This window comes from Primulina huaijiensis, chromosome 17 (assembly GCF_012295235.1).
Source record: "Primulina huaijiensis isolate GDHJ02 chromosome 17, ASM1229523v2, whole genome shotgun sequence".
Taxonomy (NCBI): Eukaryota; Viridiplantae; Streptophyta; class Magnoliopsida; order Lamiales; family Gesneriaceae; genus Primulina; species Primulina huaijiensis.
Genome location: NC_133322.1, coordinates 881,749 through 901,075, shown reverse-complemented (window position 1 = coordinate 901,075; position 19,327 = coordinate 881,749). Strand labels below are relative to the sequence as shown.

The 19,327-nt window shown below is 34.1% G+C and overlaps 2 protein-coding genes, 2 long non-coding RNA genes and 2 other non-coding genes across 9 annotated transcripts; 2 read left to right on the top strand and 4 right to left on the bottom strand.

Annotated features, from left to right (window-relative positions):
- Positions 1–2,087: 2,087 nt before the first annotated feature.
- Positions 2,088–5,157, bottom strand: LOC140963503 (uncharacterized). 4 transcript variants are annotated; one of them, XR_012172697.1, is made up of 3 exons: positions 5,027–5,157; positions 4,304–4,568; positions 2,088–2,122 (listed from the first exon to the last, which is right to left on the bottom strand). It is a non-coding gene; the product is annotated as an uncharacterized lncRNA (long non-coding RNA). The 4 variants fall into 4 exon arrangements; XR_012172695.1 differs by lacking the exon at positions 2,088–2,122 and adding an exon at positions 2,631–2,786; XR_012172696.1 differs by lacking the exon at positions 2,088–2,122 and adding an exon at positions 3,112–3,613.
- LOC140963502 (cytochrome P450 85A1-like) lies at positions 4,343–7,327 on the top strand. Its single transcript, XM_073422852.1, has 8 exons — positions 4,343–4,551; positions 4,920–5,241; positions 5,354–5,503; positions 5,577–5,822; positions 5,913–5,999; positions 6,081–6,159; positions 6,555–6,661; positions 6,777–7,327. The coding sequence occupies exons 1-8, from the start codon at positions 4,361–4,363 to the stop codon at positions 6,987–6,989; spliced, it is 1,395 nt and encodes a 464-aa protein (XP_073278953.1). The 5' UTR covers positions 4,343–4,360; the 3' UTR covers positions 6,990–7,327.
- Positions 7,328–7,567: 240 nt separating this feature from the next.
- On the top strand, positions 7,568–9,471 carry LOC140963371 (probable UDP-arabinopyranose mutase 1). Its single transcript, XM_073422666.1, has 4 exons — positions 7,568–7,939; positions 8,464–8,714; positions 8,855–9,023; positions 9,128–9,471. Exons 1-4 carry the CDS (start codon positions 7,631–7,633, stop codon positions 9,437–9,439), a joined length of 1,041 nt encoding a protein of 346 aa, XP_073278767.1. The 5' UTR covers positions 7,568–7,630; the 3' UTR covers positions 9,440–9,471.
- A 2,552-nt stretch (positions 9,472–12,023) lies between these two features.
- TRNAD-GUC (transfer RNA aspartic acid (anticodon GUC)) lies at positions 12,024–12,095 on the bottom strand. Its single transcript has one exon. It is a non-coding gene; the product is annotated as a tRNA-Asp (tRNA).
- Positions 12,096–12,168: 73 nt separating this feature from the next.
- Positions 12,169–12,242, bottom strand: TRNAI-AAU (transfer RNA isoleucine (anticodon AAU)). Its single transcript has one exon. It is a non-coding gene; the product is annotated as a tRNA-Ile (tRNA).
- A 1,313-nt stretch (positions 12,243–13,555) lies between these two features.
- Positions 13,556–14,906, bottom strand: LOC140963540 (uncharacterized). Its single transcript, XR_012172702.1, has 2 exons — positions 14,662–14,906; positions 13,556–14,560 (listed from the first exon to the last, which is right to left on the bottom strand). It is a non-coding gene; the product is annotated as an uncharacterized lncRNA (long non-coding RNA).
- Between the last annotated feature and the right edge of the window lie 4,421 nt (positions 14,907–19,327).

The following is a 19,327-nucleotide window of genomic DNA, read 5'->3' as shown; positions in this document are numbered from 1 at the left end:
TAAATTATTTCAACTCTTTTTAAGTGTATATGAATTAATTTTTTTAGTAATAGGACATTTATATATGTTAATTAATTTGATTAAGATATAAGTACCTGTAATCTATTACATAGTACACCATGGGGTATAATTATATATTTGTACAATAAATCACCAATATTGGCGAGTATTTGCACATTTTTCTTCGAATTTATTAAATTCTTCATTTTATTTCCTTATGTTTTACTTAATTATATATGTATATCTATTATATATTATAATAGTTGAGATGGTTCGAAAAACTGTTTGAGGAAGACATCAAAATATCTTCTCTTTTTATCCTTCTCTTCAACACCAAAAAATCTTTCTTCTTTCTACCATAATATTATTACATTTTTTTATTGAAATTAAGTTCAATAGAAAATAGATTTTTTGTCATACACAACAACCAATTATATTATTCATATCAAATTACAAATGTTTAATATTTATTCTATAAATTGATTAAACAACATTTCATATATCTAATATTACATTACACGCAACGCGTGTGCCTCGTTCGTTAGTATATATAATGTGTACCGATTATTTATCATTGATTAGAAAAAAATCCTTTTTCATTTTCAGGCCTCTCATTTGGGGAAAAAAAATCATATAGAGTCTGAAAATAAGACAAATAAATGTGCATGTAAGGCTGCTTTCATGCCCTAATTTTCTACAAAAACACATTCATTATTTGACTTTTTTTTTCTCGTTCTCTCGGGATTTTAATTGAATCTTGAATACAAACGAAAAAAGTTAAAGTTGTTAGGAATGAAACTTCGTATTCAAATGTCCTTACATTTTGTCGTAGCTAGGGTGGTAACATTTCAATCGATGTTTTGTGGGAAGTTTTTTTACATTGAATCATATAAGAAAACAACACGATAGAGAGAGAGCCCCACGGGGCATGGCACATTGGCCTAGCATTCACATGCCGATGGCTCATTTTCTTTGACGCGATATATACGGGCTACCTATCAAGATTTCCAGGTGTATTATCTGGGGAAATAATTTCATTATAAAACTAGGTTATCGTTTAGCTCATGGAATAAGATGATAGATAATTATTCATTTAAGAATTACAAGCCAAATACATAAATAAAATAATGATTCATAACTTTAATCGTGTATAAAACATGAGTCGAACATTAGATAAAACAATGATATATAAGTAATTAATTATTCATCGTTCACATCAAGCGCGCGCGCACACACACACACACACACACACACACACACACACACACACACACACACACACACACACATATATATATATATATATATATATAATGAAAAGTTCACATCACCACTCAAGTTAATAAATCGTTCAGAAAATTGTTCATGTACATTGTACATGAGAAAAAAAAACGAGTTTAATAAGCCTCAAACTTTTTGCTACAAAATTCAAAGTTTCACCAGCTTTTTTTTTTTTTTTTTTTTTTTTTTTTTTTTTTTTTNTATCATAATTCAAGTCAACAAATCTGATCAAAATACACAGAACTGGCACGCAAGTCTTCGTAAATGAACACTTTTTTCCATATTTTCATGTGTAATTCCTCGCAATTTCAAAGTTTCGTGCCCACCCAACATTTTTGCCCGACCCTAAACAAGGAACCATGTAATTTTACACAATTTCGCTAGCTAATTGTGGTCCCTGGATCCACTATTATTCTTTTTTTAAAATCATTGCACATGAATTTAATTTCAAAACGACGTTGGAACATCAAAACAAAATACAAGACTGAAAGGAGGGCTTGGTTACACATGGGGTGGGGAAATAATGTATTATTGAATTCGTGGTGCTGGCCCAACCATAACACCTACCTTTGGGGCTTTATATTGTGCTTGTACCTCCCATTTGCTCATCTCTATCTCCGATTATATTGTTTGAGAGTGATGTTATATATATATCAATATTTGTATATCAATTTGTACAACACAAAAAATTCAATGCAAAAATTCAATTTGTCAAAATTTCACTATATATGGAATACAAAATCTCGCGATATAATGGTTATAAATATAGCTGTAACGATACATTGGTTGTACCTTTAGCATTATTCATTGTTTGAATAGTTTCTATGTACAAGGAGTGTATCTACAAAGTTGAAGGGAGGGAAATCAACTGTCACAAATTTGATATCTTGAAATCAATATGTTAATACAAATATGTTAATTTTTGAGAAAAATAAATATGGAAATATAAGTAGTTATGGGCCTTGGAGAGAGACAAAAGTCGAATCATTATTTCAGTGAAAGAAACGAGTGCCCGTGGATGCATCCCCACACGTGCACATTACAGTCATGCCTAAGGCCCGTGTTTCCTCTCATGTCTCTCTCAAAGTAAATCACATTGTGATAAAATATACACACATCGACATTCCGATAAAAATCATATATATATATACACACACTTCTTCACATTGATATGACGTAATATTTATAAAAATAAAATACAAAAAGATGAAGAAACATCATTTTTCAAATAGAAATTTCGGGTGTTTTTTTTTTTTTTTTACCTATGAATCTTTTACATCTATAATGGCAATGACGAAAAACTAATACATAACATTTTCAACTGCATATATATAATTGTCAATTGATTACTGTAACATACAAATGAGCAGCGATTCAGATTATCCATCGAATTTTTTAATTTAGTCCAACATGGTCAAAGAGAATCTGACAAGAGTATCATGCACCATTCAGGGAATTGCCCGCAAATTTAGGACAGCAGAAGTTAATAATCGAGCACGAACAAGCTGTCACGTGTAGAACTAGTCTAAGTATATGTATAATCGCACAAATCTTGGCTCAATCCAATGAATAAAATGTGATTTATCAATACTATATACCTATAAACATATCCAATGAATACAAGAGAGACCATCGACCACCTTTAAACAAAAAAATAAAAAAAATTTGAAATTTCATACTTTCAATCTTGAATTCCATTGAGTCGTTCCCACCAAAAAAAAAAAAAGAAGAAAAAAAAAGTTTTAGGTACATACATACTTGTATATATTCTTCCCCCCAAGAAAGTTGCTGGATTATACGGTATGGTAAAGATTGGAAAATCAGTATAACAACTAACTCTAAAGACATGGAGCCTACTGTTTCACTATTGCAATTTATGTAGAAGGTGAACAGCACCATTCTCACCACAATCAAAATCCCAAAAGAGCATGGGAAGCTGTAGTTCATACTGTTTCAAGTAACAACGGGAAGGGGATGTGGGGCTTCGTATTCGATCGAGAAGAGCAACTAGCTTGCAAGTTTCAGATAGTTTGACTGCCCAGCAGGCACAGACTTGTTACACTTAAAAAACGATATCCATTGAATATATGCATTTATTAAGAAATCAAAATAAGATATGAACAGTACAGTAATCATGACTTTAACTTAGAAGCAAAATAATTTTCAATGTGCGATATTGGTAAAAAAGACGAGGGAAGTGAGTTTTTTAGTAATTTGATCATTTGATGGATGTAGTTGATAGGGATGTGAAGCATGGACTCCCCAGTGCTTTGCTTCAGAAGAGGTCTTGTGCATGTGATCGTATAATTCTAACATCAGTCAAAGGTCATTTCTGTAACCAAAAAGCTTTTATCACAAACATTAATATATAACCAAACCGTTGAGATAACGGTATTTATAAAAGTACAATAAAAGCTTATGGGCATCCCTCTGATGGATGAAGTAAACGAAGGTTGATGTTTCAGTCTTCCTAGTATCTTTCTTGTTATAATATTGATTGGGGGAGACCTCTTTCTCTGTATCATACTCCATGCTAACTCATTCAGTTAGGAAAATTGCTGAGTGAAAAGATCCTTATCTAAAAAGGTACTTCAACCATGTAATAATCACACTTAAGGACAAGTCAGAAAAAAAAAAACATTGAGTTTCGAGCAACTTGATATCTTCTGACAAAATCAGCATTCTTTTATTTTTCATAAAAAAAAGTTTTGGAATTGGATGGTAGTTGACCACCTTAGCTCACCTTCATTGGAATTGTGTAGACTACATTTAACTCGAGAAACCAACTAAATCTTATGCTGAACCGCATTTTCAAGATTCTTGATTTTAATGATATTCGTATTATTATCACTTTGTTTTTCAATTCTTTTTCCAAAATTAAAGTTAGGCACTACCTCATAGTGTGCATGGTTTTGGCGGATTAGGCCTCTTTCTCTCACCGTATTCATACTGGTATTCCGCAGTCTATAAAAGCATACATGAAGTCACGAAATGCCAACAAGAAATAAAGCAACAACCATACCTTTTGCAGATCTCTTCTCTCCCTTCCTGAATTGTTTAAAGCTTCAAAGGAGAAATAATGGCTGCCTTACTGGTAATTCTAGTGGTATCATGGGGACTCTGCATCTTGAGTACCGCTTTACTGAGATGGAATGAGGTCAGGTACAGGAAGAAAGAGTTACCTCCTGGTACCATGGGATGGCATGTTTTTGGAGAGACAACAGAATTTCTTAAGCAAGGTCCAGAGTTCATGAGAAGGAAGAGATCGAGGTTTCGTATCATTCTTTCTGCAAATAACAGATTCCATGAATTATATCATATTCCATCAGACAACAACTTGTTTGTTAACACAAATATAGATGAATGACAAACTTGAAAGCGTTAAACAACAACCATAATGGATGCCTGAAATCTGCATGTAAAATAGCTAAAACAGAAGAAGAGATTAGAAAGTAATGCATGCACTCATTTGACGGGCCGCAATCAAATGTGTTGGTTTATAAGCGCACTCGCGTTAATAAAATTTGACAATTTTGCCCAGATTACATTTATGCTATAAAATTTTCTTGATTAATGATCGATCATTTAGTGTTTTTCATATAATTTTGATTAATAGTTCCGTCTTTGTTGCAACACAGGTATGGGAGTTTTTTCAAATCCCACTTACTGGGCTGTCCTACTATTGTTTCAATGGATCCCGAGCTAAATAGATATATTCTAGTGAATGAAGCAAAAGGACTTTTACCTGGATATCCCCAGTCAATGCTGGACATCTTAGGCAAATGCAACATTTCAGCAATTCACGGCTCTGCTCACAAGTACATGAGAGGGGCATTGCTCTCCCTCATAAACCCCGCCATGATCAAAGGTCAACTTCTGCCAAAAATCGATGGTTTCATGAGATCCCATCTCAGCAACTGGGATAACAAATACATTGACATTCAAGAGAAAACCAAGGAGGTTTGCATTGGAAACTCTTGATCTAATTCAAAACCATTTCAATCAGTTATACTCAATAACACTCATCGTGCCTCTGTTCTAACACAACACCCCCATTATTATTTTTTATCAGATGGCTTTTTTATCATCACTGATGCAAATAGCAACCAACGAAACCAGCTACATATCTAGAACATTCATGCCAGAATTCTTTAAATTAGTGATAGGAACTATCTCTCTGCCTATCAACCTTCCCAATACAAACTACAACCGTGGATTACAGGTAACTTGTTACTTAGTTACTGAATTCTAGCCAAGGAATTACTAAGAATACTTACATATTAAACTCGGCACAGGCTAGGAAAACAATCACAAGCTTGTTGAGGGAGCTTGTAGAAAAGAGGAGAGCGTCTGGAGAAACCCAAAATGACATGCTTTATCTCCTAATTAACTATGAACAGAATGATATCAAGCTAAGTGATGAGGACATAATTGACTTAGTCATCGCAATCTTGTATTCTGGATATGAGACGGTCTCGACTACGTCAATGATGGCCATTAAATATCTTCATGATCATCCAAAAGTACTTGAAGAATTAAGGGTAAATGGAAACATTCGGTCACAACTCACAAGTATGCCCATCTCGGCTACATAAATACTTCTTATCCCAAGTTAATTTCAACTTTTGTAGAAAGAACATACGTCCATTAGAGAAAGAAAAAGGCCAGAGGACCCAATTAATTATAACGACTACAAATCGATGCGCTTCACACGTGCTGTGAGTATAAAAAACTATCGACTGAAGTAGTTACTAGACAATATCTCAACAAGCTGACGCAAAATTATATTCTAATTGCAGGTCATATATGAGACATCAAGATTAGCTACAATAGTGAATGGAGTGTTGAGAAAAACAACTAGAGATATGGGGATAAACGGTGTGTAAAATGTTTTCCCTACTTCTATGCATTCTTTTTTGTTACTTTTATGTTTTAAGAACACAAGCAGTAAGGATTTACTGGGTGGGTCAAGGAGCAGTCCTTCGATTCTTTGGCTTTGACGTTATAAACGTTAAATGATTTACATAAAAAACAGTAGTTGCATACTTAGCAATGATACATTTTTATGTATGAACCCTACTGCTCTCAAGATCCACATAGCAACTAACCATCCCCAAACATGACAACGCATCGATGACCCTGCATGTCCAAATAATCTATTTTGGATGATTCACGCAGTCAACGAACGAGTGGTTCACTAGTATTAAGTTTTGGCTCAAGTGACGCTGGTGAACTGTATAAAAACTAGTTTCTTTTTTATGTTTCTGTTTCAGGATACATGATTCCACGAGGGTGGAGGATATATGTTTACACAAGAGAAGTCAACTATGATCCTTGCCTTTATCCCGATCCATTATCCTTCAATCCATTGAGATGGCTGGTTCGTAATAACAAGTCCCTCTCTAATTTCATCCACGTATACTACCTGGTTTCGTTAATTACCAAAGAGATATAAAATGAACACGGAATAAGACAACTAGTGTTCAAAACTGCAGGAAAGGGGCCTAGAGAACCAACACCATTTCTTGATCTTTGGAGGTGGAACTAGGCAGTGCCCCGGAAAAGAACTCGGCCTGGCTGAAATCTCTACTTTCCTTCACTATTTCGTGACACAATACAAATGGGAAGAAGCAGGTAGAAACAAGATAATGAAATTTCCAAGGGTTGAAGCGCCTAATGGTTTCCATATACGGGTTTCTACCCACTAACCACCGTTATTATAGATATGTACAAAGTGCAAAAAATAGAAAAGCAGATCCGGTTAACTTTTGTGGATGTAAGTATTTTCCCGCTAACACGAGCTTCCGAAATCGATCTAATTTCCTCGGGTGTGATGAACATTGGAACTCTGCCAAGCCCCCAACTGCAAATAAGTTAATTTCGATGCATAGTATTTTCTAAACATATTTCACTGAATCTCCCCGACTGTTGAATTGTGATGAGCTCTCTGCCAGTGATCGTTATATGTTACCAAAGCTCAAATATGCAACTCATTGTGTAACACAAATCTATATAATATTTGTTAGCATTTGAATGGAGAATGAAAAAAGGAAATCAATTATTATTATAAACAGAAAAGGGATAAAAGATTTGCTCTAATATTTATTTAATTAAAATAAATTAATTTTTAAAAAAGAACAGACGGTCACCCAACAAAATCGGATAAATTATCTGACTTGAACGAGTCCCCGACCATGCAAAAATTCCCTCCGACAACTCCGCCTGCCGCACGTGCCACCACGTACCTCATAATCTCTCTAAACATATAAACCAAACCACGTAACCTTTTCTCATCAACTTCAAACAAACCCTAACCCCATAACACTGAACAACCTCCAACTCCGCTCCAATGGCAGCTCTGCCGCCGCTCAAAGACGAGCTTGATATCGTGATTCCGACCATACGGAATCTCGATTTCTTAGAGATGTGGAGGCCGTTCTTCCAGCCGTATCATCTTATCATAGTGCAGGATGGTGATCCTTCGAAGCTGATTAAGGTCCCCGGTGGATTCGATTACGAATTGTACAATCGGAACGACATTAACAAGATCCTGGGACCGAAAGCATCGTGTATTTCGTTCAAAGATTCGGCTTGCCGGTGCTTCGGATACATGGTTTCAAAGAAGAAGTATATCTACACCATTGATGATGACTGTTTCGTAAGCTTTTACTCTCATTTTCTGCGTTTGAAACTGTATCTGCTTGATTACTGATTACAAATCTCGTATTTTATAATTTTGTGTCACCTTTCGATATAGATGTCATGTTTTAATAATTAAATTCTAGCGATCCACGAATAAATTTGAAAGATTAACTAAATTTTGTTCAAAACTAAAAACTTGATAGCATTAAAAGAATTATCGAGGTATTACTAAAAGAATTTAGCAAAAGACTACTTCAAATATTAGCAAAAGATAGAAATTTGGTTGGTATGTGTGTATGTGTGTGTTGCGGTTTTTTATAATTCAAAAAATATGGTTGACATTGAGCAAAAGTCTAAAAGACGTCGATCATGAAAATTAGAGAAAATCCCAAAAATCAAATGTTGGAATGATAATATATTTTCTGGACCAAAATTAAAAGTAATATAGATAAGTTAATGAAATTTATATGAAGGCTAGCTGATCAAGTTTTGGTTGGCGTGATCAGATAGTAATAAATTAGTATTGATGTTATTTTGTAGGTTGCAAAAGACCCCACAGGCAAAGACATTAATGCCTTGGAACAACACATCAAGAATCTACTATCTCCATCAACTCCACATTTCTTCAATACATTGTATGATCCTTTTAGAGAAGGCACAGATTTCGTTCGTGGATACCCGTTCAGCCTCCGGGAAGGCGTGGCAACGGCCATTTCGCATGGCTTGTGGCTGAACATCCCCGATTACGACGCTCCCACACAGCTTGTCAAGCCTCTTGAGAGAAACACCAGGTAAAACATACATATAACATACTCCCTGCATTTCATTTCGATTCCAGAATCTCAGAATGTCGCTCCATGCATTTCATTTCCATTAGAGAATCTCAGAATGTCGCTCCATGTGTGGTTGTATTGTTTGGCATGTATTTCAGGTACGTTGATGTAGTGTTAACAATTCCAAAAGGCACGTTATTTCCCATGTGTGGGATGAATCTGGCATTCGATCGTGATCTTATTGGCCCTGCTATGTACTTCGGGCTTATGGGAGATGGCCAGCCTATCGGACGATACGACGATATGTGGGCTGGCTGGTGTACCAAGGTACATAAACAAACTATACCTCGTTTTGTCTTTTGTTTGAAGGACTACAATGGTTAAGATTATGTAGTACTCTTTCGATGTTTTAACTGATCATATATATTTAGGTTATTTGTGACCATCTGAACTTGGGAGTGAAAACTGGTCTCCCATATATTTGGCATAGCAAAGCGAGCAACCCATTTGTGAACCTTAAGAAGGAGTACAAAGGTATCTTTTGGCAAGAAGAGATCATACCATTCTTCCAAGCCGCCACTCTTTCCAAGGAGTCCAACACTGTCCAGAAGTGTTACATCGAACTCTCCAAACAGGTCAAAGAGAAGCTTGGAAAAGTGGACGCCTATTTTGTGAAGCTCGCGGATGCCATGGAAACGTGGATTCAAGCTTGGGATGAACTCAATCCTCCCAAAGCCAAATAAAATCAAGAATTAGGGCAATTCGTTTATATTAATATTTTATTGACTTTAACGAATTTATTTATTCTTTTCCTTTTTAATACTTTGGCTTTTTGTTGGGGATTTATACAAGGATTATTGTGTGTGATTCAAAACTAGTTTTTGTTGGTTTTCGCGCTAAAATTCGGCTTCAAACTGATGGTCATACTTTCCATCCTACAATTTTGGAACAATAATTTTTTTTTAAAATGTCTAAAAAAAGAGGGTTGTGAATATTTTGAGAATTCGTATAATATGTGAAAAAATGTTTTTTTAAAAAAGAATAAAAAATTTGATAAAATAATGATTTTCTGTAATATATTAAGAAAATGTTTGAATGATAAGTTTTCAATTTTAAACATTCAAATTAAAATAATTTGATTGAAAATTTGAGGCAAATAATAATATTTCATGTACAAAAGGTCCTACATTTTTTCATTATATATGTATGATAATTCGAACCATTTAAATTCACCGTTGTTTTGTTGGTTTTCACTCAAGAAAATCCTCCATTTTTCTTTCCATGTACGATAATTCGAACCATTTAAATTCACCATTCTATTTGTTTTATTGGTTTTTCAATCTGGAAAACTGCCATTAAGAGAGATTGGAGGGCAATGTATTCAATAACCTCATGGTTTTACTTCTATTTTCTTGATCGATCTAAGTGTTCTGTGAAAGATTTTTATTATATTTTTCTTTTCAAATCTAGGTATTATGTAAATTATACATGCATTGGATGATTATTATTTTACATTGACTTTTGATTTTAGGTGTTATGTGCATTATTGAATGAGGATTTTTAATTTGTTATTTCAGATAATAAGTATTTGTTATCTCATATTCTACATTTACAAAAACTCAAGTGAGACGGTCTCACGTGTCAATTTTGTGAGACATGTATTCTATTTGAGTCATTCATAAAAAAAAATATTACTTTTTATGCAAAAAAATTATATTTTGTTGTAAATATGGACAAAATTAATCTGTGAGACGTTCTCACAAGAGACATATTCCTCTACATTCTGGAATTGGGTTGTTCACATTGTGTACGTCTTCCTCAAAATAAATTTTGTTGGTGAATCATTTCTTCTTAGAAACAATACGGAAGCTGATGTAATTGAAAGTAACCATTTCTTGCTTATCTCTCTGAAATACATGTCGAAATATGATAGAAAAGATTTAATTAACATCAAGCTTTTTATAACCAATAATTAGGATAATCAATTTTGATAATTTTTACCTATTAAAAGAGGTGATGGAAAAGTAAATTATTATTAATCAAATGACTGATCAATGAGTATAATATTTGATTTGTTTTCTACATTTATCAATATATACAAGTTCCATTGATTTTTTATTAGTGATCCCTACCTTATTGGGATACGTAGTACCCTAAGCGTAGCTTGAAGTTTCTCCTTATTAAGCCGAAAGAACTCGGAGAAAATTTGAAGAAAGATTAGAGCTAAAGGAAAGTGATTGAAAATTTAGGGGGAGAGCCTACTTGATGCCGCATGAGCGGAAGCGCAATCCGATATATGTCAGTCTTACTCCTATTCCTCCATTAGGTTTTTCAAGGATTTTTCCACACAGTTGGAAATTCCTCAGAATTTCAAATTCAATGTGAGTTTTCTTCTTTTGCTTCATTTCATCCGTTGGATTGATTAGCAGATGGCTAGTTGTTGAAAAGTTGCTTATATGTGAGGTTGTTTTGCATTTTATGTTTTGCTGTGAAGTTGAAGTCATTTATATATGTTCGAATTACTTTTCTCAATTGTTAATCAGGATTAAAGATCTCAACCGAATAAGATTTAATTTGACATAAGATGCATGGATCACTTAATATGTCCAAGTTGATGTTATTACCATACTCCAAACTTTTAATTTTGATGATGATTGAGTTTTGACGTTGAAAATGCAGTTTTAGATATTTTATTCCCCGATTTCTAAGAGTACTGTCAAGCGAAATTGAACAATGTCGTTGTCATAGATAATATTTACAAGAAACAATAATAAGGTAATGTTTGCAAATGTTTAAAAATAAGTTATTATGGATTTTGGGCTGTCTCACCCATTCTGTCCATAGTTGAGTCATTTGTAAACTTCACGCTTCAAATGTTCATTCTTGGGCGGGGTGTGTCAGTTGTCTCACATCGGTTGGATAAAATACCTGTAAGTTGCATATATGGATTTGGACAATCCTCTCCATTGAGCTAACTTTTGGGGTTGAGTTAGGCTCAAGTTCTAATCTTAACAATTTGAGAATATATCTTATAGAGCAATATATAAGAAAATTCTTTTAGAAGAAGCCACGCTCGAGATGGAAGACAAATTAAAAAAATAAAATTGGAACATAGTTTATAGTTTCTCCCAAGTCCTTTTAGACCGGCTCTGCACATGCAACACGGTCCCGGTTAATTTAGTTGAAAATTTTCCGTGGAATGACGCTGAAATTGAATAATTTTTCGGATGATCTCAAAAAACAAAAGAAAAAAGAAATTGAATAGGTTTATAAAGGTCCGGTGAGCCTGTCAGATAATCTATCCGGGTAAAAAAGCAAAAGAAGAAGCGCCGTTGCCGGGGATCGAACCCGGGTCACCCGCGTGACAGGCGGGAATACTCACCACTATACTACAACGACTAGGTTGAATTTCCTGTCAAAGTTTATTTATATATATGTTATATTTTACCATAAAACATAAAATAACAAATAATGGCCCATGCAGGTCTCGAACCTGCGACCTTCGCGTTATTAGCACGACGCTCTAACCAACTGAGCTAATAGGCCAATGCTGTTGGATGGGTACTGGAATTTAATTATATATGTTGTCACTTTGTGTTATTCTAATTACGAGCTTGAGTGAATTTTTTTTAAAATTGCAAGTAACACAATCATGTACAACTGCACTACGCTAATGTTTCACTTTTTACAATCATAATATATACTAGCTACCGGGGCACACGCGTTGCGTGTGTCATGAATATATGAGGCTAATATATTAAACATTCAGGATATTACAATACCATGACACCAAATAAGATTTGTTACCTCACATTATATAAGTGTTGATCATAAAAAATAATATTCTTTTGAAGCAGTAATATCATCTCATGTGAAAGAATGATAAACTTCAACATGTAAAATAAGTAAACAAATAGTCAAAAGATTGTCCAAAATATATAAAAATATCATCAAACTAAAATTTATTGAATATAAAAACCTAAAATTTGTTTTCTACATTTAGCTAATAAACTGAACAAAAAACAGTTAAAGTTGTAATTATCTTTAAGCATTTTATGTATAAGCTAAACCCTGTCTGGTTTAGCGTAATAAGAGAATATTCATTTTATTGAATCATACCCAAGTACAACATAAACATACAAAATAAATAGAACAATCTATTAAAGTGTGCTATACAAACTTGATATGACAGAACAAAATGTAAATTATTGCAAGTATTTCGCTAAATACATGATAAATAAAGTAGAAATTGGCAAGCTCCTTTTATTTGCCAAAAACACTGAAATATTGTAAGTCGATCACTTGACAAAGATGAAGAATACAAATTGTAGCAATAGTGATGGAATGTAAAGTTAAGACAAACAATTATAAAATTAACTTCGTTACAATTAAATCATGGTCCGAATATACATAATATGTTTTGCTTAAGTTGAAATAAAAATTAACAAATTAAGTAAATAGAACAATGGAAATAATAAATTTGTAAATACATGTTAAGGTCAAGTTTATTACTCTAATGCAAAGAATTTTAAAAACATGCGGCATTGGCTATTTATGGACACTATTTGTCGGATTTCTGACTCCATCATACGCGTTCTCCATGAATGAATCTTCAGATTTAAATACATATGCAGCAAAGATTCAAATATGTCAGAGCAGTAAAGATGCAAATGTCAGAGCAGTAAAGATGCAAATCTATTTTTCATTCTTTACCAACAAATAAGTGAGATAAAATACAAATTCGATATTGGATCATTAAGAGGAAAATTCGGAAATTGGATCATCTAAATCAACAGAGGAATCAGTGAATCAAACTCGTGTATATCTTCACATCAAACACAATTTCCTCTTCGTGGATCCGCCATTAACTTGTCAATACATTTGACCGTTCGTAATGTTTCTGATTTGCCTGTCACAACTACTGAATCCCAAGACCAGAATAAAATAACATGGAGATATTGGGTAAGGGTTCCAAGAGAAAACAACAGTAACAAATAATAATCTCAGCAAATTTGATCACTTGTAAATTGTAAAGGTACTGATCGTAAATAATAGTGTACTTATTTTCACCAGACTTATGGAAGTTTAAGCTTTGGACCTCTCCCCAACTTCATAATCCTAGCTCCTCCATTGAATCATTGGAGGGTAGCAAAGTTAACCACCATTTATAACTGGATCCACAAAAAGTACATGGCAACCAGCCATGACTACCGATACAACCACAGCAGCATACTGGCTAAATCGGAGGGTCACACTCTGTTCAACTTTTAATGTCTATTGTTTTTGCATCAATTCTTATCTCGAAATCCGAAGGTTGTCGAAAAACAGAAGAAACAAATGCACATAAATATTTTATGCAATGTGATACAAATATAAGTAAAATTAATTTGCTTATTGCACTTGCATTTACCAAAAACCCAAGGTTTGATGATGTTCAATTCCAGATTCCATTCTCCACAAAATCTAGGAAAAATGTCGCTAGGTTTTTGAATAATAATGTATAAATTTGTCGTGAGAACAATAATCTTGTTTCATCAATTTGAATGAGTTTGCTCAGATTTCTTCCGTGGATTGTTCTTGGGCAAACTCGATAGGAGAAGATTAGAAGAGGGTTCACGTGCAAGATGGAGAGAGATAGACTACCTAAATTAATTCCTCTGTCCTTTATGAATGTTGAACATATGGATGAATTATTTGAGATTTAGAGCACCCTGTTCACACATTATGTCAAATGATTGGTGTGCAAATTGAGTTATGTCCAAACCTTGGTGTGAGTATCGATCACAATTTTTGTTGGAGAAAACAGCACAAACATCGATCAACACTTTTTGCTTGGGAAAAAGGCACAAACATCATTCAAATAACTGAAACAATAACATGCGATTTTATTCTATTAAAACAACACAAAACCTCTATCCGAAATGCGTGCGCGAAATTAAGAAACCAAAAAAAATAAGGTTCTTACCGTCGTGTGACTGAAGAATTGCATTGGAAGAGAATGCGTCGTGTAAGAGAGGTTTGGGAGATGAGGTGTTTCTGTGTGAGGAAACCTGCAGCGGTTTTTAATGCAAGGTGGAGGAGAGCAGTATAATTGTGAGGGAAAAATTTTAGTAGAAGTTTTAGTATCTCTCTTCGTGTTTGGGAGTTGGGAGAAAAGAAGATAAGCGGTTGGTTGAAACTTTAGAAAACGTGCAGAGATAAAGTGAGGGCATTTTAGGTAATTTAAAAAACAGACCAAGACACCATTTAGTTATTCTAAAATGCTTGGCTTTAATAAATAGTAATAGAAGTAATAGATGTGCGTGTGTTTTAATCACTGAATTTTTTTTCTTCTCAAAATAGGTCATTGACAGAGAAATTTAAGACAATGTTTTCACGTTAGATTATTAAAAAGAAAAAAAAATCAAACGTGAGTTTAACTACAAAGAATCAAATTCCTTGTTGGTTGCACGATGAAATGATAATGAACTCTTTTTCTTGAATACCAAAAGGCATGCTTAATTGTTGCATATATTTGTCGATGATTTGTCCCATAAAGAGAATACTATGAGAAAGCAATACATGCACCTGCACATGCATATGCATTTGAGCCCATCAAATTGTTTGTTTACCAAAGCCCATTAGCAGAATTGAAGATTTAACTATACACAATTGAAGGAATATTGTGGAAGTGTAGTGTTGTAACGGTGGAACATAATTTATGCTAGGTGTCGTATATATACTTGTACACTGTCGTCGTGAAATGCTAGGGAGAAATACAAAAATTCATTTTGATGATTTCATCATTTATTGTTCTTAGATAATCCCATGGCTGATGCCAATTCTAATATTGAATCTTTGCTAATACCACCACAAATCCAAATTTCATTTTGGTTAACCTAGTGAATCAGATAAACTCAGTTAAACTAAGCAATGATAATTATCTCTTATGGCATCTTCAAGTTTTAGCGAACATTCGGGGTCTGGGACTTGAAGTCTTTATCCTCGATGTGAAGATTAACCCTGCCTCTATATGCTGAAGTTGGTGGCTAGGATTGCAATGGTTCATTAGTGAAATATCTAATGGCTATTATGTTTTAATCTCTTGGGCTCACATTTAATTAAAAAGGGATGAGTTGGCTGTTGTATATACCGAAGACTTAAGAAGACTCTAAAAAAGAAAGAAGTTCTCATCTCTCTGTTATCACGAGTGGTTTTCTTTTCATTCTTTTGAGAGATATAGCTTGCGTATTTTTCATCCTAAAATCCTGCTGCAAAGTTGAGGGATTTTGTACTCTTTCTGTGAGATTCTGAACGCTGTAACCTCATCTTTGATAGTGGATTCAATTGGGGTTGTAACCCTGATCCTTGGATGTAGGATTATTCAAATCCGAACCAAGTAAATATCGTGTGTTCTTGTTCTTGATTGCTTGGTAACTTTATTTTCTTGTTCGCTATTCTGGAGGATTCTTCACAGAGAATCCACCAGTGAGTGCCTCATCAATTTCTCGCCGGTGATAGCTCCCCTGAAGATTTCAATCCAGTCTATATCTCGTGGTGTCGGTGAGATCGACTTTTGTTCTCCTTCTTGCTGCCATCCAGGACTGAGGCTATTCGAGCCCAAATGATCGGATGTGAAGCATTGTCGTACCTTTGGACCAGAGTGTCTCGCCTTTTTGCCTCACAATCCAAGGCTAATGTTATGCGATACAGATCAGTGATAGGTTCTATAGGAACTTGACGATCCTATTTGATCAAATACCTAGCGACAAACTCCTATGTTCTTTTCATTACTGTATTTCTAAACAAAGTCCTGGATAACAAGCCCTAAAGGTTTTCTTATTGATGATATCGATATTGGTGATAGTGACGATATTGATCTAGTGACAATATACGGAGCTGGAACTGCTAAGTATGATGAATACGCTAACTATGGATATGATGCCGGAAATAGACCTATCCGTGACGTCAAGAGTCTTGACTCTCTGAGTTTTTCAGAGTTTGATGCTCTTTTGATTTCCAATGAAGGGCGATTGGAGTCTTTCAACAGTATTGGTGATACTATGACACACTATATTAATACAACTATGACCTAGCAAAACAAGTCCGGAACACATCTGCAATCCCGTGGATCATTTAACAGAGGTTGTGGTCGTGACAGATTCAATAGTGGTGGTAGAGGCAAATGGCAATCCAACAATGGTCACCCTGTTTGTCAAATTTGTGGTGTTCCTAAACATGTTGCTGAAATTTGTTACTATCGTTTTGATAAAATTTCATTCCTAAGCATGCAGGGCCCTCCCGAAAGACTCATTTCAATCCCAATTGGCCCTCTCATCTGTATCCCATGGCGGCAGTAGCCACCTCAAACTCTGAAGCAATAAGTGAATATTAGTGGTTTCTGGATTCTGGTGCGTCGCACCATTTTACTCATGATCTTGGGAATCTTTCCATTGGCTCTGAGTATTCAGGAGGTAGTAAGGTTCACATGGGCAATCGCACAAGTCTCTCAATTTCTCATGTTGGCCACTCTAAGTTTCATTCTACCAATTCCCCTCATACTTTTCTGCTCACTAATTTACTTCGGGTTCCTCAAATTACCAAGAATCTACCTAGTGAGAATAAATTTGCCCAGGATAACCATGCATTTTTTAATTTCATCATTCCTTGTTTTGTGAAGGACCAAGCAACACAGGCTGTTTTCTCAAAGGGACTTTACGTGAAGGGTTGTACAAGTTTAGTCTTGGTTCTCCTCTTCCTTCCCCATCACCTTCAGCAACCTGTCTTTATTCCACTCTCACAGCAGCAAGTCTTCTGATCATTCCACTTCTTTCCAGCATTCAATCAAAGTGCCATCCTTTATGCTCGCCATAGACTAGGGCATGTTTCGATATCTGTTGTCAAATAACTCTAATTACAATGTAATTTTTTAGTTCTTAGAAGTGGTAATGAAACATGTGTTCAGCTTGTGAAATGAGTAAAAGTCACCAATTGCCATTTCATTCATCGCAAACTAAATTTTCTGAACCTCTTGAGTTAATATTTTCTAATGTATATATGGAGACTAGCACATGCACTGTGTCGAAAACACAATGTAAGTTTTGTTGATGCTTGCACTTGATATACCAGGATATACTTAAGTATAAGTCCGAAGTTAGCAAAGCTTTCTTTCATTACAAGACTCACATTGAACTACAACTCAATAAAAAAATCAAATCCTTACAAACTGATGGGGATGAGGAATTTTAGTCATTAAATTTCTTTCTTCAAACTAATGTCATAAATCACAAAGTTTCTTGCTCATACACCTCTCAACAAAACGGTGTTGCTGAACACAAACATCGACATATTGTTGAGACGAAACTTTCTCTCCTTGCTCATGAATCCATGCCTTTGGAATATTGGGAGGATACATTTTTCCATAACTGTGTATTTTATAAATTGTTTCTTTACATTTGTTCTTAATGGTAAAATTCTTCTTTTATCTTTTGTATAAAAAAAATCTTGACCTTTAGCTCTCAAAATCTTTGGTTGTTAGCTTCCCTTGTCTTCGTCCATATAACATCCATACCATAAGCTTGATTTTCGTTCTGTCCCGTGTACATTCATTTGTTAGTTATAGTAATAAGCATAAAAGATATAAATACCTCTCGTCCACTCACAGAATCTACGTATCTAGCAATGATAGATTTGAAGAAAAATGTTTTCCCTTAATAAAAATCACCACTGGTTCATGTTCAGCTTCTCAGTTTAACATTTCCTCAAATCTTTTGGTTTTCTTTTACCTATAGTGCCTTTTCCTCCTCTAAATATGCCTTTATCTTCTTCTACTCACTCTCTTCCCCTTCTTACGTCATCCCATTCAAATGATTCTTCTTCCTCTTCCGTTGTAAATTCTGATAACAATGTTATTTTCTCGGATTCTGTTACTCGTTCTTGAGACATATACTTTGCCATCCAATATGAATACCCACCCAATGACTACTCATGCAAAGCATGGTATATTCAAACCTAAAGTCTCTTATATTTATTGATTCAATATAAGTTCAATGAAATAAATATGATCTCCAAAATAACAAAAAATATGGAAAAAAAAAAAACAGATCTGATTATATTCTTAATCCTAAATGAAATAGAACGATATAAGAGATCCATATGTAAACATAACATCTATTTCAATGTTTGTATATTTATGAATTATATGAAGTTATTAAAAAGATCAATGACATTTTGAATAACTCTAAACTTTTGCTGTGTTTGCAAAATATTCAAATTTGACTCTTAAAAACTTAAAAAATCTATTTTGAATACCACTAAATTTCTATACAGTATATAAAAGTTTTGATTGACTATATCTAGATGTTTAAAATCTACAAAAGTTGTTAAAAATTTAAAAATAATCAAATCTCCTACATTAAATTCACTCATGACACGATAAAATCAAATAGTTAAAATTAAATCAATCCTTTGACGTATGATATAAAATTGTGATCTAAACCAAAACTAAATATAAATGTGTGATTCTATTTGGTATATCAACTGCTCAAATTTGATTATAGTAGAAAATATGTAAACTTGACCTACCTATGATATTTATTTTTTATTTACATAATACCACTTATATATGATTTTATTTTTATTTTTTTATTTTA

Coding starts and splice junctions, on each gene's coding strand:
- LOC140963502 (XM_073422852.1), top strand. CDS start 4,361: ATGGCTGCCTTACTGGTAATTCTAGTGGTATCATGGGGACTCTGCATC. Junction 5,242..5,353: donor TTCAAGAGAAAACCAAGGAG/GTTTGCATTGGA, acceptor ATTTTTTATCAG/ATGGCTTTTTTATCATCACT. Junction 6,662..6,776: donor TCAATCCATTGAGATGGCTG/GTTCGTAATAAC, acceptor TCAAAACTGCAG/GAAAGGGGCCTAGAGAACCA.
- LOC140963371 (XM_073422666.1), top strand. CDS start 7,631: ATGGCAGCTCTGCCGCCGCTCAAAGACGAGCTTGATATCGTGATTCCG. Junction 7,940..8,463: donor CCATTGATGATGACTGTTTC/GTAAGCTTTTAC, acceptor GTTATTTTGTAG/GTTGCAAAAGACCCCACAGG. Junction 9,024..9,127: donor GGGCTGGCTGGTGTACCAAG/GTACATAAACAA, acceptor ATATATATTTAG/GTTATTTGTGACCATCTGAA.